We start from the raw sequence: 22,829 nt of genomic DNA on the forward strand, positions 1-22,829 counted from the left end.
TATCGTCACATAACTATTGATCTGTGAGCGTAAAACTGGATATTCTAGTTAATTTGAATGTTTGGTTGGTTGTGTAATTGAAGCTGATTGGTAGTTTTACCACAGTGTCTCATCAGGTCCTCGTGGAAGTCGAGCAGCTGTTCTCGGATGTATTCGGGACACGGACACTCCTGCTTCTCATCCTTAAAGTTCAGCAGTGTGTTGATCTGAGCAGAGACACATTCATTAAATACTTCCACAACAATCACTGGGATGACATCACGGAAATCCAACACACATTTGTTCATAGGTTTGGATGTCGGGAGCGTGTTCCCACCAGTGTATTGGAAAGATGCTATGTGACTCGGGGGTCTACAACACATTCAAGTGATAAATGTCTCCAGCAACGGTTACGGTGTCCAGCATTGAGAGGCCTCAGCTGAATAGGAGTATTTAGGTGATACACAATATGTTCCTAATCTCAATTCCTTTATTCAAAGTGACTCAGCTTTCAGTTTGCTCCTGATATTGATGATGTATTTGTGACTTTGCCCTGACTGCGATAACGCTGCTACCCTCAACTCTGACTGAAACCAAAATGAAAAATGTTATACAGTTAAGTAGATTAGCTCATGTCTGTGTTCTTTCCTTCAACATCGTGGATGTAACCTTCAATCCAGTTGCTGTATCCCTGTGTTTGGATTCTTTTGGGGATCTTTACAGACATACCTGCCCACGTTGACATTGTTTCAACACTTAGTTGAGGTACACATGTCAAATATTTGTACCCCTTCAACCATAGCTACTGTACATAGCAGTCTGACTAGTTTCCGGGAGATTAATTCCCACCCTGAGCGTGACGTAAGAGCAAAACGGCCATGTGAATATGGTGAACTGTCTGCTGTTCTTCTCTTAATACACTTCCTGTTATTCTTCTTCACTGCACTATTCTTCTCCAGTCTGCTCTACTCTTGTATAACCTTTTTCATTTGTACTGTTCTGTCCTCCAGCCCAGACCCCTCTCTTCTTCGGCGGTGTTCCTACCTGTTCCTGTGGAGGAGATCTAAACTCTTTGGTCTTCTTGGCAGTGAGGGCTGCAGACATGTTGAGCGCCAGCATCACCTCGTTGTAGCGGAACCGCTGGTTGTCTTGGAGACAGGCCACAAAGTCGTCAGAGAAGGCCACCACCGCCTCGATACGGTGACGCACCTGGCAGTCACACAGGTACTGCAGCACGTGGCACATCTACACATACACACAGAGATCAGACACAGGTGTTGGGTCAACTACATATTATGATGAAAAAGGTGTAACATGTTTGTAGAATACAGTGCGTATATATGTCATCAAGCTTTGGGGTCACTGTCATTGCAGATTTAAAAAGTACAGCTTTGAAATCGCTCAAACTTGAAGAGAAAATTGACATATTACTTGGCCTCAAAGCAACGACTATCACAGGAAAAACTTGTACATTTTGCAAAGTTTTCATTGTAAAACTTCCGAGGTGCTAATTCCAATGAGGAAGAAAAAGGAAATTTGTGTGCCTAACAGGCAACAACAGCTGTCAGTGTGTCAGTGTGCTGACTTGACTATGACTTGCCCCAAACTGCATGTGATTATCATAAAGCGGGCATGTCTGTAAAGGGGAGACTCATGGGTACCCATAGAACCCATTTTCATTCACATATATGGAGGTCAGAGGTCAAGGGACCCCTTATTGCCTGTTGGGCTTGAGTTTGCCATGTTATAATTTGAACATATTTTTTATGCTAAATGCAGTACCTGTGAGGGTAAAGACTGGCATGGCCATTTTCAAAGGGGTCCCTTGACCTCTGACCTCAAGATATGTGAATGAAAATGGGTTCTATGGGTATCCACGAGTCTCCCCTTTACAGACATGCCCACTTTATGATAATCAAATGCAGTTTGGGGCAAGTCATAGTCAAGTCAGCACCCTGACACACTGACAGCTGTTGTTGCCTGTTGGGCTGCAGTTTGCCATGTTATGATTTGAGCATATTTTTTTTGCTAAATGCAGTACCTGTGAGGGTTTCTAGACAATATCTGTCATTGTTTTGTGTTGTTAATTTCCAGTAATAAATATATACATACATTTGCATAATGCAGCATATTTGTCCACTCCCATGTTGATAAGAGTATTAAATACTTAACAAATCTCCCTTTAAGGTACATTTCGAACAGATAGAAAATGTGTGATTTATTTGCGGTTAATCACGATTAACTATGGACAATCATGCAATTAATATTAAATATTTTAATCAATTGACAGCTGCAATGTGATGAAAAACTCACTGTTACATTGAAAATTATTTTTGAAAGGCACTGTGGCTGTAAATATACCATTAATATGATATAGTAAACAAATGGAACTGCATTTTACAAACAGGGGGTGTCACCTGGAGTTTTACAGGCTCCGGTAGCTTCATCTGTAACAGTCCTTCTTTAGGCATTTTCCTCCCTCCGTCCTCTCCATCCTTCACCACCTCCAGCTCCGTGTGTGCGTCCTCCTGCCCTTCCCCTCTTTCAGAGAACACAGACGGTTCAATCAGTCTGAGGATGTTCTTCAGATCTCCACTCTGAAACACTCCCATGATGAGCAGGGTGTAGAACAGCTTGATGAGGGGGACGAAGAGAAACTCAGTGGTGCCTCCTATTGGATCCCGTACGTGCATGCTTCCCTCCCGCACCGCCTCCGTTAGCATCTCGATGGTTTTCATTTTCAGTATATCTAAGGGGAACTCGGGGCTGTACTGGAAACAGTCTCCCGATCCGTTGTTGCCGTTGTTACGAGACGACGGTCCGGTCCCGCAGACGAAACTCGGGGACGAGAAGTGCATTCTGGGTCTCAGGGACGTGCTGAGGCCGATGCCTGGCAGGCCGTGTTTCTTCTTCTCATCTGGAAACAGGGTGATGCTCTTGGTTTCGTCCGTCATGGGAACAATGTACTCGTTGTTCATCATGAGGCGAGCCGTGGTGTAGCTGCTCAGGTGGATGTCGATGAGGAGGTCGTAGTAGCCCGCACGAAGCAAACCTGTGGGTGAGAGACACACAGAAGAGTACTTTTACTTTAGATGCTTTATTTATATTTTGCTAATAATGCTTCTGTACTTTTACTTAAAGACTTACTTTGATAAAAAACTTTGAATCTGACTCAAATTTTGAGGGGAATCGGTCAAAAATCGATACGCCCGTCATAAACCGATACAAATAGCTCCACTTGAGACACTTTTTATGTGTTATGTGTGTGCATGACATGGATCAGTATTCCCACAATAATGGGAACCTTAACCTTTAAGCACTTTTTCATTTCATTCATTAAAACAGAGCTTGTAGTGTAGTATCTTTACATTGTAGTATTACCAATTCTACTAAATGATTTTACTACTTCCAGCTCTTCCTACAGTTATGCCACACCGCATCATGCAATTAGCTTTAAGGGCAGGCTCTGACTATTACCTGACCTCCACTTATTTCTCAGGGACAGGCTCTAACCTTGCATGCAGTTATTCTTTCTACGTGCTGTGTGTGTTACCTGGCATGTACTTATTCTCTATAGCCTGCAGGAGCTGTGCCTCGTCGACGTGGGAGCAAAGGGCGTGTGCCACCCGGTTGTTTCCCAGAGCACAGATTGCTGAGTACAGTCTGAGGGTATGGTAGTGAAACTTTAATAAGTCCCTCTGCTCTGACAGCTCCAGGACATCCACCGACCTGGACAATACACAGAGAGATACTGCATGAGAAATGAGAGCACGGGAAAATGAAAAGGTGTGTGTGTGTGTGTGTGTGTGTGTGTGTGTGTTCTTGAGATTACTTATAAAACGGTGCTAAAACACTCGTGTGTACGGAGATCGTTAAACGTATTAGTGTGGATGTAGCCAAAGATAGAGGGGGGTGTGTGTGTGTGTGTGTGTGTGTGTGTGTGTGTGGGGGTACTTTACTTGTTCTCCTCAGGTATGTGCAGAGACATGAACTGCAGAGGTTCGTTACACTGGACCAGCCAGCCGTGTCTGTCATTCACTCTGGATGCTGACACCTGAAAAAAAACAGACAGCATACATTACATTTCATGTTGCTGTCCACCCACTGTGCGGCACAGCATACTGCCCATACGCAGCACAGTATGGGGGAGTCATAAGACTAACCCAGCGCCTGATACAGCTGAAGCTCAGCATCATTTCCATACTCTCTTTATAGAGACAAGCATCAGTTGGGCTTTCACTGTAAATTAGAAAAATCTATTTTCCTGTTCAAAAACAATTGATTCACTAAAATATATATATTTATTATGTTTTTTTTACTATTTTGAAAGAGATTTTTTATATTCACCAGAAGTATAAAACATTACATGTCCCTCATAAATTAGAAAGAAAATACCTCTAATTTGTGAGGGAAATGTCTTTATTCTTTGATTTTTGGGTTGCTGGGAAAAATCTAATAAATAATTCCTGACAATGACTGATATATTTGACTTCAGGACATCTCTGACTACATACATGCTGAAAATCAAACATTTTTACATCTATTAATTTAGATATTTTCCAAAGTAAAAGTCTCTAGAAGTGTATGATTCAACTTTTTCCCATGGTCTAGTGTTAAAAAAGTTAACCAAAATCGCAATACATATCGAATGGGCACCCAAATATCGTGATAGTATTGAATCAGGAGATCGGTGTATCGTCCCAACCCTACCAATTGTTAGTACATTCTTTACATTTCTTTTCAGAACTGTCAGCCTTTACATCCCTTTGTTCTATATATTGCACAATTAGTGATTTGCACAAAAAAGACAGAAACTGCAGACCTGCTGTACTATAAATAGGTAGGAGTTGTTACTGTACCTTGAGGAAGTGGTTGGGAACACGACTCCATAATACAGGGGTGAGAAACTGGACATGAAGCCGTGGAGGACACTGAGGAACTGGGTTCTTCCTCTCACTCTTAAACAGACCAGCTGACAGAGGCATCACATTCTGACAGGAGACAGACATGTTGACAATGAAACATCACATAAGACACCGCTGGACAGACCAAAGAGGATGCTGTGGACATATACACACTCAAGTTGGTTTTCATATTAGTGCTCATTAATCTAGTTATGTATAAGACATCATTTCATCCCAAACTGACACGACATGAGAGACTGTAGGGTGTGGCCATAAGTAAAAGGATTGTTTAAGAAATGTTCTGTTTCAAATATAAATGATTAATATATGAATTAATAAATGTCATCAAATGTAGCAAAAATAAGACTAAAAATAAATGTAGCCAATAATCAATTGATAAAATGACACCCCAGGACACATGTTGAGTGACAGCCCCCTCGTTTGCTTAATGAGGCAGAAATGCATAAAGAAATGAAATAAGAAATGTGTAAAGAAAAGAAAAGAATATAGAACTAAATAAGTATGAGGAAATAAATAAGGGGTGAATGCAAAGGGAAAATTGTGCAAAAATAAATATACAAAATAAAGTATAAATAAATAAATAAATATATACATTTAAAAATAAATAAAAAAAACAAGTAAATAAAAATAAATGCAAAAAGTAAATAAATAAATACATTTCAAATTTTATAAAAATAAATTAAAAAAATAAATAAAAGGGAAAATTAAACAGAAGAGTAAATATATAAGGGAATTAATACAAAGATAAATAAATAAAGAAGCAAAGTGTGTGTTTGTGTGTGTGGGGGGTCCTTCTCACCTTAATACGCCCCAGTTCGAACTGGAAGACATTGGGGCTGGTGGCCTTGGCAAAGACTGCTGGGAACAGCTTAGTACTGGGCTCCACCTGTAGGGATGAGAGAGTGCTTAGCTAATTACTTAAGTCCAACTGAAACCAGTTAGTCATTCCTTATTTGCAGTCCAAAATCAGTTTCAAATATTTTTTTTATCTATTGTAATTTTTTTTGGTTATTGTAAGGAATAAAAACTGCAGCCCAACAGGCAACAACAGCTGTCAGTGTGTCAGTGTGCTGACTTGACTATGACTTGCCCCAAACTGCATGTGATTATCATAAAGTGGGCATGTCTGTAAAGGGGAGACTCGTGGGTACCCATAGAACCCATTTTCATTCACATATGGATTCCTTGTGTTTTCTAGTTTCATATGATGCCAGTATCTTCACTCTAGCTTTAAAAGTGAGCCCCGTAGAATCTAAAAATTGCAAGTTAAAGAAATGAGTGGCATTAAAACAAATTTGCATTAACGCATTATTATCGTGTAAGCTTTGACAGCCCTACTAGAAAGCTAATGTGGGTTGTTGTTCAAAGTCTGTGGCTCTTTGTGTTATGTCTCAGCCTGCAGCCAGACTGTTAATTAGTGTCACTGTCAGCCGATAACAGATCGGTGATGTTGGTGCTTTAAACACGTTAAAATTAAATTATTTGATTGGCTATATGAACAGAAGTTCTGTGTATACGTATACAGATTTCTTTTTAGTTTACAGAGCATACAATATGTACTGTATGCTGGAGCATAACAAACATGTAGTTTGGTTGCAGTTGGACTAACAAATATTGGCGAAAAGGAGAATGTGGATTAAATATAGCTGGTGCCAGACTGTTGTAGTGAGAGGGATGTTAGAAGAAGGCAAACAGAATACATAAGAATAAAGAGAAGAAACAAGAAGGAAAGAGGCACATTATGATGTATAAAGCAATATGAAAGGAATTAAAAAGAGGATCAGGAAGAAAGAAGAAGACGGAAGCAAGAGGTGAAGATCAAATATTCACCTGGTAGTATGTGCTGAGTTCTTTGCCATTGGCTGTGAATGTCAGCAATCCGTTTGTTGTGTCGACCAGACAGCCGATCTCTAAGCCGTTGTTGTTCCTCCCCTGACCGGGACTGCTGCTCTCTCCGGCCCACACCATGTAACAGTTACTGCGCTTTATACTGAAGCAACAGAGTTACAGCCGACATTATTATAAATATTTGTAATTATTATACAAATTCAATAATTTCCACTAAGACATGGGTTAGCTGCAACTTGACTAACCTCTCATGAACTTTGCCCTTCTCGTCTCCCAGGGTAACGGTGACAGTTCGGACGTTGTGCAGCTCAAAGCCCGGGTCGTACTGGTGGAAGTCAGAGGTCACCCAGCCCACCCAAACGCTGCTGGGCTCCTGACCAGGGAAGATCCGCACAGAGTAGTAGTGCTGCACAGAAAGAGAGGAGCGATTAAGTCAAGTTTAACTGCAGTGCCCTTGAGCACAGTCACTTTCCTCAAGGGCTTCACAACACCCATATTATAAGACATTAAATTGATGCATTGAGAGAACACCTCTTTAATAACATCATTTGCTAAAAGCCAGAGCAAATAAATTCTAATTTAATATTATGTAACAAATGTAATGAGTGAACTGTAACACTGTATGTAATATATTTATAATTTATTCATTTCAAAACCATCTTGTGCATCTTTATCCATACTTAATTAAGGTAATGATTTATCCCCTTCTGACAGGTATTTCCCGTAATTCCCAGATCTGGCCTGTTCTGGTCTAATAATAGAAACAAGATATCTCAGGATCAAAGTCTAATGTCACTTTCTAGATGTCAGGTCACAAAGGCAGTGTCAGAATGGTTTGACATTACCCCTTCTATGCCAGCAAATTGTACTGCAGTTATATATGTATCTTAATGATTAAAATAGGCCTGCAGCATTTACTCGTCATCCGTAACATGTAAAGTAGAGGTGGGCGATATATCGAATATACTCAATGTATTACGGCTCGTTCTACGTGGGATGTTGTAAATGACTATATTGCGAACATCGAGTACAAATATCAATTGTAATTTTTTTAAGCCGCTGGCATCTCGCTTTGGCGTTTCGCTTTGGCGTTTCGCTTTTCCCGCGGCTCTCTCCCTCCCACAGACACACTCGAGTATGCGTGGCGTATGAGCATGGATGTGCGTATGGGGCGTGTGTGCTTGTATCTTGAGGGGAAGCAAGGAAAGAGCCTAGAGAGAACGAAAGAAGTGAAGAGCCAAAGCGAGTTTATATGTGTTAAGGTTGGAAACGTTGATGGAAGATGCCAGCCTCCACTTCGAAAAAGACTGTCAAACCTTCCCCCACGTTGTTTTGCGGTACGTGTATATACTAGACATTACGGTAATGGTACATGTCCACGGGGGCGTTTTTTATCGCAAGGGATCACCTCGCTTCCCAGCATTGGATGCTTGATGGGCTGCCACTAGACACCTGATTGGATGAACGCTTTCCCTCGTGGGCTGCTGCTCCCACCTTTCAAACTGGAACCGACATGGCGGCTCGTTTGGAAACTTTCTTCTCTTATATCACGAAAATAATTCACCGTGTGTTTCTGAAAACATTTTATGCAAGAAATAAGTCATGCAGTTGCTGAATCTGTCTTCATTTTAAATCCTCAGGTGTTCTATGATACTAGTATCTTAACTCTAGCTTTAGAATTGAGCGAGTTATTATCGCGTTAACTTTGACAGCCCTATTTATAAGCCTTATTGCCCAGCCCTAGTAACAGGTATATTGCATGTGAGTGTTTTTGTGTATTGTCTTACAGTAGAGGCTTGCATGAGGAATTCATATTCATCTCTGTCGTCAGCCATCACCTCCTCTGACAGTCGAGCAGATGATGGACAGCTGTTGTCTGGCTTATTTCTCTTCAACATGAACCTGGTAGATCAGACGGTTAGTTTAGGTTCGTAAAGTTTAAAAACAGTGAGTGCAAAAGTTGGATGTAGATATCAGATTTCATTTTTAAAACTGTTGATTCTTTAGTGTTGACGTGAGGAAACAGGGTTTACCGCTGCTTGAGTTTGGAGGGCTTCTCCTGGTTATAATCTTTGTGGTTGTTGAATTCGTCTCTGTCAGGTCCATTGGGACCGTTGTGACCATGAGAGGACTTCATCAGGACCTCAAAGTCTGACACAGTTTCAAAGTCCTCCAGCTCCTGCAGAAACAGACAGTGAACACACCACACATATTCTCAATCATACACCCAACCCTATTGTTTACACCTGCAGGTAAATGTGAGCAGTGAATGGTGACGTGGTGAGCTTTCCTTTAATAGTTCAACAACTATTGAACAATGAGATGTACAGTAAGCAGTTAAACTAGAGAAATTCAAGATAATGTGCTTCAACAGAATCTACAATAAATTCTACTTGGGCAGTGGAGGAAACTGCTACACACCAGAAGGATTGCATTTGAGTGTGTGTTGTACATGTCAGTGTGTTTGTGGTACTGTTACCCTCTTTGGTGAGAAGAGGCTGTCGCTGGTTGAGGATCTGGAGAAGGACTCTGAACACTCTATGGGCATGCTCAATCTGTAGAAGGTAATGTCAGTGTAACTGTTCTGGGAGCCAAATGACCTCTGGGTGACCTTTAGGCAAGGACACGACTCCACTGTCCCATCTATCCTTGTCACCTGAAAAAGGAGGCAAAATAAAAAAAACATTAGTTCTGTCCATACTCTCAATTTTTCAGCTCGGCTTGATTTGTCAGTAGTTTATTGAACAGTATTTAGAAATGTCTTAAATGAGTCTCAAGTGATTACGCTTCAGTCCAGATCTCAGGCTAATGCCATTGAAAGTTCTAACAAAAACCTACAGCAGATTCTACCAGGTGCTAGCTATGTGGATCTGTATTGCAGGTGGCTCCCCTCACCTCCATGTGTTGGTGGTTGGGGGGGACGGGAACAAACTGAGGCAGCCTCTTGCTGAGCCACATGGTAACGTCCCGGTTCATGTTGACAGCAAACGGTTCGTAGCCTTCCTGCAGGCCGCAGATGGTGAAGTACTTCAGAGTGCTGACGTCTTTACCGAAGTTCATTCTGCCCGCCTGACACACACCCAGACTGGACACTGGGATAAAACCTGGGGATAGACAGAAGAAAGTAGGGGTGGGAAGAAAAAAAAACGATTCACCTATGCAGAGATTTTTTTTCTTCTTTTTTTACGATTTTGAAATCCATTTTTTTTAATGCCAGAATTGATATAATATCTTCATTTGAGTCTATGTGGAGGTAGAAGGAAGTTACCGCTTTTATTGTTGTAGTCTGAGTAACGTGACGTCATATCCGTTCCGTATCTGTCAACCAAAACAAACCGCAGCGAGCCGAAACGAGAAAGTAGAAAACGGTGGAGGGTCCACGTGGATACGACCTGCACCCTCACATGTTAAACCCAACATGGTGAACACTACACATCCAGTAAAGTATGGAAACACTTTGGGTTTCACACATTGACAGGAAAAGCAGAGCTAGACATCATGGCTAAAGCTGCATGCTACCTCTGTCATGGACGGGAAACGTTATCGTATTGCTGTAACGTGCGGTCAAGCCAGCCGTCACTCGCATCTCCTTTGTATAAAGGGCTGACGCTACAACTGTAGAGCACCCATATACTGACATTTATGTTAAATGCATTAATTTCAAAATAAGGTGTTAACAAAGGTTATATACAAATACATATATGGAAATAAGATTGATTGGATTATATTCACCAGAAGTATAAAACATTTAATGTCCCTTATAAATTAAAAAGAAAATACCACTAACTTGTGAAGGAAATGGTTTTTGGTTTGTTGGAAAAAATTTAATACATAATTCCTGACAATGATTGATATATTTGACTTCAGGACATCTCTGACTACATACATGCTGAAAATCAAACATGTTTACTGGATTCATTTAGATATTTTCCAAAGTAAAATTCCCTAGAAGTGTAGGATTTTGCTTTTTCCCCATGTTCTAGTGTCAGCACTGACCTTCACCAACTTCAAAGTCCTTGAAGGCCAGCTCCGATCCAGAGTCATCCAGCAGCACTTCTCCATTAAGTGTGAACATCATGGTGTGTTCATTCAGATCCACCATGCAGCCCACCACGTCGCCTGTCTGCCACGCACGCCCAAAGTGCTCATTACCCTGGTTCCATCGCTGGACCTAAGAAAAGAAAAACCCATCTACCCATTTATGCCTAATTTGGACATTTAAAAAAAAGAAATTGTTCCACTTTAGTGCCAAAAAACTGAACAAATGGAATGTGTAGAGCGAAGAAAAATGCAGCCACCTTGAATCCATCAAAGACAAAGGCCTGGTCATCAGCTCCCAGCTCCTGGTCTGGAAGGCATCCTGGCCTGGCCCAGCCCACCCTCATCTCTCCTGCTGTTAATACCTGGAGAACAAGCAGGAACCGGGTAATAATCACTTCAGGAAAAAACAGTAAAAGCTCAGTGTGATAACTTGGCAATAGCTGTTGGAGTTTAGGAGACATTGGGGGGAAGATATCAAGTATTTTCAAGTCAAAAGGCTCAAGTCCAAGTGAAGTCATGAGTCACTGATGTTGAGTTGCAAGTCTTTTCTGACTTTGTCAAATCGAGTTTACAGTCATCAAATTTGTGACTCAAGTCTAACTGAAGTCCAAGACATGTGACTCGATTCCACATCTCTGTTACCCAGTACACTTTAGTTCAGAATAGGGCATCGTGAAGGGTCTTAGATAAGCTAAAAAACGTTGTTACATCCTAATAGTAAATATCCTCAGAGCAATACTATCATATCCTGTGTCATCTTCTTACCTCCAGCTCAAAGTACCACTTCCCTGCATTAACACAGTAGGTTTTCTCTGCTCTGAAAATGCGGAACCTCTCGGCAGATACGTTGCTGGGGTCAGATTGAGCTGCTGGAAGAGAAGAAGGGAAAACAATAACATGTTATTATCATATGTTGTAATTTTGCATAATCAAGGTAGTCAATTTTCCTCCAAAAAAAATATTATACTAAACATACAAATATTCCTAAAAATGCCAAGGGATACAATGAAGGGTAGGTACTGTACCATGGTCCTGGTCAGGAGCTTCCAGGTTGTAGCCATATCCCAGCAGAGTCCTGACGGCCTCTCTCAGACTGTCTTTGTTGGACTTCTTGGTTCTCTCATCCAGCAGAACGTAGGGGACCAGTCGAGGGTTTCTACGATTCTTCACATCCTGAGGAGCATACAAGAATAGACCAGAAGAATGGAAAGTAAATACTTTATAGTTTTCTTTGTGCATGGAGGCAACCATTTAGTCAGCCAACTGGGTGAATTGTGAAAAGTGAAAGTGTTCTATCTTCAGTGTTATCCACGAGCTACTCACACCAAGTGGTGATATTGCCTCTGAAGGAAAAATGAGCAAACCTACGTGTATATTCTGGGTTTCTTGTTTAAAGATGCAGCTGTCATTGTCATCTTACAACTGATGTGCCATTGTTCTATTGGTACTGGTCTTATATCTTCAATTGAGGGAAATTAAAGATACCTTGAACTGGAATTCTGGCTAGTCAGAATTAAATGGTGGATATCTGAAACTGGAATTACGACTAGTCATGATTCAGTTGCGGATATCTGCAATGTGAATTACTGATATCTGCAACTGAATTGTAGATATCTGTGCCTAGTCAGAATAGAATTAGGGATATCTTGAATTAGAGTTTTCATTAGGCAAAATGACATTGCAGATATCTCTAATGAATATCCTCTCTAGCTATTAAATGCTAAAACGGCTTGCCATAAGTGCACCTCAATTTGACTAGTAACATTCAGGATTGCTCCGCACTGAGATGGCATAAGCTGTGGTTGGCCCAGTACAGTAGCTGTATGTAGGTGTGCCCTCTGTGAATTACCATCAGAGATTGGCACTCAAGCTGCCAACTTGTACTAAACTCACATTTATACTATTGGATTGTTTTAAAAAATCAAAATGAGGAGAGAGAGGAGGAGGGTGGTGGTGGGGAGGGAGAGACAACAAGGGGTTCCGGCTCAGATGCCACGGATGATGAAAGTGCAGGCAGGGTATGCAAATTAGGGCAACTATTCATCATCTTTCATAGAACCCTGCTGTTACCAAAAGAAGGGTGCAGCCAAATCAAGTGCTGGTGCGATCAAGTGAGACAGTTGGTAGCAGTGGAAAAGTTAGTCTGGAGCGCTGCAATCACACAGGTCATCCAACTGGAAAACTCAATAAGTGACATTCAGAGATACCTGAAACACAATTGTTCTCAGTCTCAACACATAACCAAACCCACACACGGCGCTTGCATTTAACAATATGTGTTATAGTGTCCTACCTGTTGGATGCCATAGGTCCAGCCCTGGCGGATGCGATCTCTTGCCCAGACGTTGTGTGCGTTCTCAGCCAGTTTGTCCACCATGGCTTCCTGGGTGGAGGTCAGTTTGATGTGACTCAGGTCCAGAGGAGCAGGTTTATAACCACCGGACAACTCGTAGCTGCACAGATAGAGTTGAATCACTGAATCGTTAGCTAGCCAGCTGCTCAACAACCTTCATGTACTGAAGTCTAAGAGCCTCTGGCGCTATCCTCATCTAAATACCGGTTTTGTTTTGCCCTATAAATAATCTCATGAAATGTCCCATCAGTGTGTCATTGAGGTGACTTACGTTGATGACAGTTTCATGCTCTTGACTTTCTCTACAGCGTGTTCATCTGCTAGGCCAACATGGCAACCCAAGGCCAGGAGAGTTCTGTAACACACATACACACACACACATGATCAAACACGTAATTCAACTGTTTGATATTGGACCCAAACACGTTACCATCACCGATACTCCCACATACTGCATTGAGACTTTCTTAGGTAGAATCTTATGTGTGAAACACGTTGTGTGTCATCGGGGCTTAATAGTGTCACAGTTAAATATTTGGTCTAAATGTCATGTTATGTTGCTCACTGCACTGATGCATTACTTGAGAGTCTCCAGAGACATCTGTAAGTTGTAGCTCCGCTCTTGCTCAGGAAGCTTGGAGAACTCCACCAGACAGGGATGTTGCCGCTTGTTATCATCTCGCACCTGAAACACACAGAAGACACATAGAAAACTAAAATTACTAACTCGCGCTCGTATGTCTCCGACAACCAGTCAAGTTGCAGGTTTACATCCATGTCTGTCCAAACATGTCATCACCTCATCATTAGACATTTTTGAGTTATTGCCAAGAATGTGTTTTGTGTCACAGTCACAGTGACCTTGAACTTTAACCACCAAATTCTAATTCAGTTCGTCCTTGAGTTCTAGCAGACGTAGCAGTCGCCGCTACAGAGGCATGAAAAGCAAACATTAGGACAGTAACAACAGTTCACATCAGGAACGATAACGGCGCAAAGCACATTTCTCCATACCGGTCAACAAGAGATTCTGCTCCTCTGCTGTTTACTAAAGAGCTCTCTCTCTGTCTTCTGTCTCCTTGTGTGTGTCTGTGTATGTATGTATGTGTGTGTGTGTGTGTGTGTGTGTGTGTGTAGTGTGTGTAGTGCATCTGCTCCTCTCTCGCTCTCTGTTTAGACACAACTGACAAAATATGTGGAATAAGTACATCATTTAAAACCCATTATCTCAAACAGCAGTGACACGAGGCTGTCTCTAATGCATTTTGAAATGTGATTGGGGGGAGGCACTGGGAGGACAGCAGGGAGAGAGGGGAGGGAAGTCAAAGCGTTCATGGGCATATTTTATCATCTCATCAGAATCAGATCATTTATATTATATATAATATATCATTTATATTGTTTATAGTAGATCATCAGTGTGTTTGCTTGCCAGATTCATTTGCGGCACGCAAAGAAAATAGACCAGATGCCGAAACTATCTCTGAGGATTGCAAGCCGCCCGCGGTGCTCCGTGTGCTGTGTTAACAGCTCAATTGATTTACAGTACATGGGCGCCGGAAGGACACAGGCAGCGCTCATCTGAAAATCGGGCCGCTTCCTTTCCTGATGTGAACCCGGTGTTAAGGGAGCCTGTTGCTTGGCACCCTTTGACCTCAGGACACGGAGAACCATTGGACACCTGGGCGCATAAAGTCAAAGAACTGGAGTTACATCCACGTTGGCTTCAGCCTTGAGTGTTTTCTCAAAAGACCAAAATCTTTTAGGTTTTTAAAATAGCTTCAACTTTGTGTAATTTCCCCCTCAGTCTCTCTGACTGGACCGCCAAATCAGTGGAGCAAAAAGTTCTATTACTGAGGAACTACTGACATCTATAGGTCCGCCCTGACATTGTCATGGGGGGGTTGCTGCCTTGTGTGTGTTGTGTTTCATTCCGTCGTGTCACCTTAGTGAGCTAGGTAGCTTTTAGACTAGATTAATGAGTGGAACTGTGAGAAGTTAACAAGAAAAGCGGAGGAATGGAGAACAGAGTGACCAGGAGTAGATCAATTAAGCACTGTAAAATAATAATCTATGCCCACGTTGTTTATCCTACTACGCTATTCCCTTGAGAAATCTACTATAATTGAGTAAATGTTCTTCTGTCTTCTTCTGAACTCTACAACAGCATGAAATAGCTTTCAAGCATAAAATAGCTTTCAAGATTAGTAATGCTGTTAATGCCAAATTCCTACCCCACCTATGTTATGTAACTTAATAATAGTAACATCAGACAATTTTTTGCCTCTATTTAAGTGGCTGGAGTGAAAATGAGTCATTCTCAACATCTGCGGTTTCAGAATGATGAAGACAGCTGGAGAACAGTTAGATACCAAATAGGATGGAGGCTCTACGGGATGATTTTTTTTCCTTGGCAATGATCACGTTTTTCCCAAATGGTGCAGAGATTTTGGGGCATTCTATCATCTCAAAAAAGTGAGTGCACATAGCTGTCTTAGATGGGAAAAAAAATCTCCTCACAACGTTTGGCTCCAAGTCTGGGTCTGACAGTGACCAAACATTCAATGACAGGACTTTAAGTCGGACTTATTTAAGTTCTATTTGATTACATGTTGTATGTAAAGTGTTTTCCTTAAAGCTCCCATATTATGCTCATTTTCAGATTCATACTAGTATTTTGTGTTTCTACTAGAACATGCTGCAATGTTAAAAAAAAACTTTATTTTTCTCATACTGTCTACCTGAATATGCCTGTATTTACGCTTTGTCTGAAACGGTCCGTTTTAGCACATTTCAACTGAAGTGCGACTGAATTGCGTTGCTAGGCAACAGCTTGGGTCCATGTTTACTTCCTGTCAGCTGATATCCTTCACATACACTTCACGCGGAAATAAACTGGGACACATTTAGAATGTTTACCTTTAAAACTGTGAAATGGTCTATAAATTGTACAGTTGTGACATCACAAATGGACAGAAATCCTGACGGCTCGTTTAAATACACATTTTCTGAATTCGGGCTGTGTGTATTTCTCCGTGGATTGAGCGTTTCAATATTTTCACAGTATTTATACTGCACTTAAACCTGCTTTATAATAAAAAGAGAACATCTCCCTTTTTACAATATGGGACCTTTAATATTCATTTATTCATTCACGAAGTTGGCATAAAAGTCTATAATATAAGGAGGGAGACAGCTGCTCTGATTTTTTCTCTGGTTGTACGTTTTTTTTTTTTCTCATACTGCGAACACGTTGAACGGGAAAAAAGGATTTACATAGACTGATCTGACATGAAATGAATCTCACTAATTAGCACATTCATTTATTCATAGTTTGAACTTATCTTAATTTTTTTGATCGTAGGAGATGACACTTATATGTGACATTAGTAACGGCTCTTAATCAGTGGAACAATAACCTTGCGCAGCATTTACATTAAACTGACGGCATTCAGTTCAGACTTGTGTCGTGTTGAAAGTGACCTGCTAAGCTGTAAGGACTCTTATTACTTATTCAAACATGAGTCCAACATGTTAAATTGCCATGAGATTCATGTAAAGAGGAACATTACTGAAAGGGGCTTACTGTATAGTCAGCGTTTCACATACAATATTGAGCTGTTTGTCTGATACTCACTGCCCCGAAGGTCCAGCCCAGTTCTATCTTGTTCATCACCCACAGTTCATGGATGTTTTCTGCAAGCTTCTCCCTGATCCTCTCCAGGTGAGGTGGCAGCACAATCTACACACACACACACACACAAAGTGTGAAGTTATTCATATATGAATATATGACAGACTTACACAACACATTTTCTTACATGATGCACATAAACATTTAACAACACTAATAAAAACAACTAAATACTGTACCATATCAAAATGTCTAATGTCTGTTTCATATTTCTTTTGTTAATATCTGTATATTTTGTTACGCCTTTGTCTGTCTAATTTGTCACCTGTATGTAATATGTCACACTGACAAAATAAAAACATTGGCATGAAAGAAAACATTCACTGGGAACAGTGACATTATAACATATTTTGGAACATTTTGACATAAGAAGCGCTGGAATTAAATTTAAAAAAAATACCATAAATGAGCTTATGAAGTAGGATAAAATAAAATGTCATAGTAAAGAAATATTTAAAAATGTGTTGATATATTTCACTATTTCATTGTTATATTAAAGTATATATTGTGTCTGTATCTATTCATAAGCTGATTTATTTCATAATGTCTTATCTATCTAATATAGCACACTTCTCTAAGCCGGTGACAACCCTGGCAGTGGTCTGTACCTGGCTGGTGTCCACAGGTGTGGGCGTGAATGCTGCCTGGCTCATGGTGACGGTGGGTCCCAGCAGGTCTTTGGCTTCGGTCTGGTCCTGACTGGTCTCCAGCTTCAGCTTCTCCCTGGGCAACACCGCCTCAAAGCAAGGAGCGTAACCTGGAGGAGGGAGGAACTTAAATTCCCCATGACGACCCCCGAGGAGGAAACGCACCCTGCAGTGGGACAGGAGGAGGAGAGATTATGGTTTAGAGGGTATGATTTCAACATGGAGAAAATACATTTATTTACTTTCCCAAACGTCAAAGGTAACAGTATGCACAACCACCAGACAATGACTGCATTTTCACTGACTTGACTCCTGCAGAGAAGCTGGCCACGGGGAAGAAGAGGCCGTCAGAGTTGAAGTTCTCGAACATGCCTTGGACCGGCTGGCCGTTGATCCTGAAGGAGATACTGGGCACACTGAGGTCCAGGCAGCAACTCACCACATCCTCTGCTCTCAGAAGATGCTGATTGGGTGAGCTAACAGTACGCTCGATGCAGCCTGCACAGAGAAGAAAGAGTTTAACTTTTAGTCTGCAACATGGGAGCATCTGAATTTTGAACCTGCCATCTGCAACAATCTGACTCCATATTCATCATCAAGGTCATTTCATCTGAGTTCCTCTAGTTTGTTTGTGTAAATCAATAACATGAAAGCATATGCAGTGAATGATTTTCATGGTATGTTGTCTTACTATTTGAAAATGTGTAGAGTAGCTTGTCATAGATTTAGGGACAAAATATTTCTATTGCAATTTCACATTTAAATAACCAGAGCGCTGCTTTCACTTCCATGTTGTGCTAAATTCCAACCCTCAAATTCAAAATGTTTTTTGACGCTTTTGATGCTTTACCTTTGTTGTTGTCATCTATAGTGGTTATTTGCATAAAACACACAATTCAAATGATAAGGAAATAAATGATCATATTTTTTTTAAATATTTGCTTTGATAAAAAAATAAAAAAATCTTGGCATTAGTAGTTCTAATCATATATTATGAGTTGCTTAGAGCTAGTGTTAGGAAGGTAAACAAGTCATAATTTCCTCTCTATTATATATTTTATATTGCTGTGAAAACATCTCCTTCTAACAACTAGATGTATTAAAGTTTCTCGTTCAAAAACTAAATTTTACAAGATTACATTTGAATGCATCATGATAACGTTATAATTTACCTTCCCTCAATACTCATTTTACTGAGCAGAGCCTGAACGCACCATAATGTAATTCAATGGAACCTCCGTTATTGGCAGACGAGCCGGTCACTATGATTACTCTGAGCAACATCATGGGAATGAATTACAATATAATTGTCTGATTAAGTTAGTTGTTCCAAATGTTTTTAAGGTTGTTCCTCAACGGCTTATTTTGGAGCTTTATGTTTTCTTCACTCACACTGAAGAACTTCCAAACCGACGAAATGTTGTGTGTGTGTGACGTTACTGACTGTGCCGCCGTGTGCCGACGTAAAACCATCATGTGGCGGCTGAAGATGTGTGTGTCAACGGCAAAAACTTGGATATATGAGACTGCTGAAAACCGTCCGACTTCGATCGGTTGCCGATTGACGGTGCATCTCAAGCTGTTAGTTTAGGAAATGCTTGATTTATGTAACTTGATTTCTATGAGCGGAGCACGTATTTTAAACGTCAATATCATAGTCAATCATGTTCATTTAATTGAGGGAATCCAAAATCGTGATTAATATTTGATTAATTGTGCAGCCCTACCTGAACCTTAAAACCAAGTCTTAACCCTAAGGCCTTTGCAGAAGTGAGGACCAGCCAAAATGTCCTCACTTTTCAAAAACATTTTAAAATTTGTTTCCTCACTATGTAGTACAAGAACACAAGAACACACACACACACACACACACCTCACCTGACCATAGGTGGAGTCCATCAAAGCCGTAGGAGTAGAGGTCATCACCCACCCCATTGCCACCCCACCCCTCTCCCCCGCTGGGGTAGGGTGCGTAGCCACTGGTGTTGGCCCAGCCCACCCTGAGGTGAGAAGCCTCCGCTGTGACGAACGGCAGCGCCTGATCCACGATCAGCTCGTAGTACCACTTCCTGTACTGAGCAGAGCCGTCACTGACTCCCAGGAAGATGTTGGGACGCATGCTGTTGGGAAGATGAAGCAGAAGAGAGGCTGTCAATGATCCGAAATCTGAAAATGACCTTCCAACAATGGGTTAGAATGACAACTTCTGTGCATTCAATGTCATTTTTTTGATTTTTCAAACACCATAAATGAAATGAAATGAAATGCGTGTGTGTATACCTGCTTACGTGGTTGATCAGGCGGGTCTGCAGTAACAGATCTCTTCCTGGCAGCAGGTTGTCACAGATCAGGTGCTGGTTGGAGCGCACTGCCACGCCGTGACACACACACAGTGAACACAACACATCTAGAACCTAGACGGTAGCACACATTGCAGATAATATGTCAGTGTTGTAAATATGTTAGTGTTACATTCTGAACACACATAATACTGACACAAAGACTGAACTGCAGGATTCTTGATAGATTTGATTGGACAGGATACAGAGGCATAGATGGACTGTGGAACGGGCCTACCGGGCACAGGCTCAAAATGACCTCAAAGAAACATGAAACGACTAAAAAGAGACTCAAAGAGACCACAAAAAGACCAAAACAACTACAAAGAGATGCAAAACAGCTGCAGTGAGACACAGAGAGACTTACACTTTACTATGAAAAGGGGCAAAACAACCACAAAGAGACACAAAATGAGTACAAAGAGACTCAAAACAACCACAAAGAGACACAAGATGAGTACAAAGAGACAAAATGACTACAAAGAGACTCTAAACAGCCACAAAGAGACACAAAATGAGTACAGAGACTCAAAACAACCACAAAGAGACGCAAAACAACCACAAAGAGACACAAGATGAGTACAAAGAGACAAAATGAGTACAAAGAGACTCAAAACAACCACAAAGAGACGCAAAACAAGCACAAAGAGACTCAAAACAACCACAAAGAGACACAAAATTACTACAAAGACTCAAAACAACCACAAAGAGAGACAAAATTACTACAAAGAGAGTCAAAATGACAACAAAGAGACTCAAAACAACCACAAAGAGACACAAGATGAGTACAGAGACAAAATGACTACAAAGAGACTCAAAACAACCACAAAGAGAGACAAAATTACTAAGAAGAGAATCAAAATGACTACAAAGAGACTCAAAATTACTATAAAGAGACTCAAAATGACTACAAAGAGACTCAAAGATACCACAAAGAGAGACAAAATTACTACAAAGAGAATCAAAACAACCAGAAAGAGACACAAAATGACTAGAAAGAGACACAAAATTACTATAAAGAGACTCAAAATGACTACAAAGAGACTCAAAACAACCACAAAGAGACACAAAATGACTATAAAGAGACTCAAAACAACAACAAAGAGACACAAAATGACTATAAAGAGACTCAAAACAACCACAAAGAGACACAAAATTACTACAGACTCAAAACAACCACAAAGAGACTCAAAATGACTACAAAGAGACACAAAATTACTATAAAGAGACTCAAAATGACTACAAAGAGACTCAAAACAACCACAAAGAGACACAAAATGACTATAAAGAGACTCAAAACAACCACAAAGGGACTCAAAATGACTACAAAGAGACTCAAAACAAACACAAAGAGACTCAAAATGACTACAAAGAGACACAAAATTACTATAAAGAGACTCAAAATGACTACAAAGAGACTCAAAACAACCACAAAGAGACACAAAATGACTATAAAGAGACTCAAAACAACCACAAAGAAACACAAAATGATTACAGAGACATAAAAAAACTACAAAGAGACACAAACAACTACAAAGAGATGCAAAACAGCTGTAAAGAGACACAAAGCATCTACAAAGAGACTCAAAATGACCTCAAAGATACACAAAATGACTACAAAACGACTGCAAAAAGGGAAAAAACAACCACAGACAAAAAATAACTACAAAAAGACCAAAACAACTACTGTACCAAGAAAGACAAAACCACAGAGAGATACGTAACGACTACAAAGAGACACAAAACAACGATAAAAAGAGGCTAAACTATAAAGTCTGTGTGTCTTTTCGTATGTAGGAGAGGTGATGGGGCCTTTTGCCTGTCTGTGCCCAGGAGCCCATTGTCTCATAATCCTTCCATGGCTACAGCTCGTTTTCTTTGCCTTGAGAAATGTCTTGTGGTTATCTCACCCTGCTCAGTTGAGTGCCTCCAGGAATTTATTACAATGTATTCCACTCGAGGGATTTCATACAAAGATAAGTTGAGACACATGTCTACATTTTTGAATCACTGCTACTGGCTGGCTTGTTTCATCCAGCACTGTGCCCTCAGCCGCCTCAGGTTCTGCACACACATTCCTGGAAGCCTTTTCACTCCACATACAATTATCCATGTGGATTATTTGCACATTTAGCTGATTTTAAAGGTGTATAATGGAAGCTTGTGCACGTGTGTGGAACTCTTATTTTATTTGAAGATACACTGCACGTGTCTATGTTTATCTATAAGAATAAAAGTAAGTGCCTCTACCTTGTAGTTGCGTCCATGCTTGTCCAGCAGAGATATAATGGATTTGATGTGTCCCTCTTTGATTATGTTCAGTGCCTCAGGACTCTCCACCAGCACACAGTGAAGCACCTCTAGTATACCTAGAAATACAAAATAGGAATAGTAAGAATGACTGCATATACACAGAAAGCATTCAAAAGCAGAGGTCGTATTCACAAATCATCCTAAGGCTAAAAGACTCCTACGTTTTTGTTCTAAGAGAAATTCACAAAGCATTTTATTGACTCCTGAGTCACTGAGACCTGCTCACAATCAGTCAGCTGTAAGCTTCACTGTGTTGGCATTTGGAAAAATACAATGATAATTACGGAAGCCCTGAGTGGCAAGGTGATTTTGTTTTTGCGGGCAATGTTGGCCAAAAGTTGATCTTGTCCGTACGAGATTTACGTACAAGTATCATGTCATTTTTATTATTATTATGGCATTCTTCCCTGGTTATATTCCAAATCAACGGGGGTAAAGAGGGGGTGAAACATTAGGAGGCAAGGCCGACTGATTACAGCTGATGAATCTTTCTAATTACAGGGATTGTGTGTATTTTCAGAGCAGGTTTGCCTTTGCCAAATAAACGCAAAGACTCATTGATTTAGTAAAGGCTAAAAAAAAGTTTATCTCATACATATAACATAATAACCCGTATATATGAGATAATAACTCGTACGTATGAGATAATAACTCATAGGTATGACATAATAACTTGTACATATGAGATAA

The 22,829-nt window shown here is 40.6% G+C and overlaps 1 protein-coding gene across 16 annotated transcripts in view; it reads right to left on the bottom strand.

Moving 5' to 3' along the window:
* The window catches only part of ryr2a (ryanodine receptor 2a (cardiac)), a 170,245-nt gene that overhangs the window by 72,156 nt on the left and 75,260 nt on the right, over nt 1–22,829 (bottom strand). For 9 of the 16 annotated variants that reach the window (XM_074620550.1, XM_074620545.1, XM_074620541.1 and 6 more), the window contains 26 exons: nt 22,077–22,195; nt 19,768–19,901; nt 19,366–19,607; nt 17,793–17,985; nt 17,449–17,653; nt 16,784–16,888; nt 13,728–13,831; nt 13,418–13,501; nt 13,087–13,246; nt 11,819–11,966; nt 11,559–11,662; nt 11,051–11,155; nt 10,749–10,923; nt 9,648–9,856; nt 9,232–9,408; nt 8,786–8,931; nt 8,540–8,654; nt 6,998–7,158; nt 6,735–6,894; nt 5,704–5,790; nt 4,839–4,970; nt 3,939–4,033; nt 3,533–3,708; nt 2,397–3,031; nt 1,024–1,224; nt 101–206 (listed from right to left, as the gene is read on the bottom strand). In XM_074620550.1, the coding sequence (XP_074476651.1) occupies nt 101–206; nt 1,024–1,224; nt 2,397–3,031; nt 3,533–3,708; nt 3,939–4,033; nt 4,839–4,970; nt 5,704–5,790; nt 6,735–6,894; nt 6,998–7,158; nt 8,540–8,654; nt 8,786–8,931; nt 9,232–9,408; nt 9,648–9,856; nt 10,749–10,923; nt 11,051–11,155; nt 11,559–11,662; nt 11,819–11,966; nt 13,087–13,246; nt 13,418–13,501; nt 13,728–13,831; nt 16,784–16,888; nt 17,449–17,653; nt 17,793–17,985; nt 19,366–19,607; nt 19,768–19,901; nt 22,077–22,195 (4,278 nt within the window). Of the gene's footprint in view, nt 1–100; nt 207–1,023; nt 1,225–2,396; nt 3,032–3,532; nt 3,709–3,938; nt 4,034–4,838; nt 4,971–5,703; nt 5,791–6,734; nt 6,895–6,997; nt 7,159–8,539; nt 8,655–8,785; nt 8,932–9,231; nt 9,409–9,647; nt 9,857–10,748; nt 10,924–11,050; nt 11,156–11,558; nt 11,663–11,818; nt 11,967–13,086; nt 13,247–13,417; nt 13,502–13,727; nt 13,832–16,783; nt 16,889–17,448; nt 17,654–17,792; nt 17,986–19,365; nt 19,608–19,767; nt 19,902–22,076; nt 22,196–22,829 lie in introns of those variants that run through there. The other 7 variants (XM_074620549.1, XM_074620548.1, XM_074620543.1 and 4 more) reach the window with 2 other exon arrangements.

This window comes from Sebastes fasciatus, chromosome 20 (genome assembly GCF_043250625.1).
Source record: "Sebastes fasciatus isolate fSebFas1 chromosome 20, fSebFas1.pri, whole genome shotgun sequence".
NCBI classification, from domain to species: domain Eukaryota; kingdom Metazoa; phylum Chordata; class Actinopteri; order Perciformes; family Sebastidae; genus Sebastes; species Sebastes fasciatus.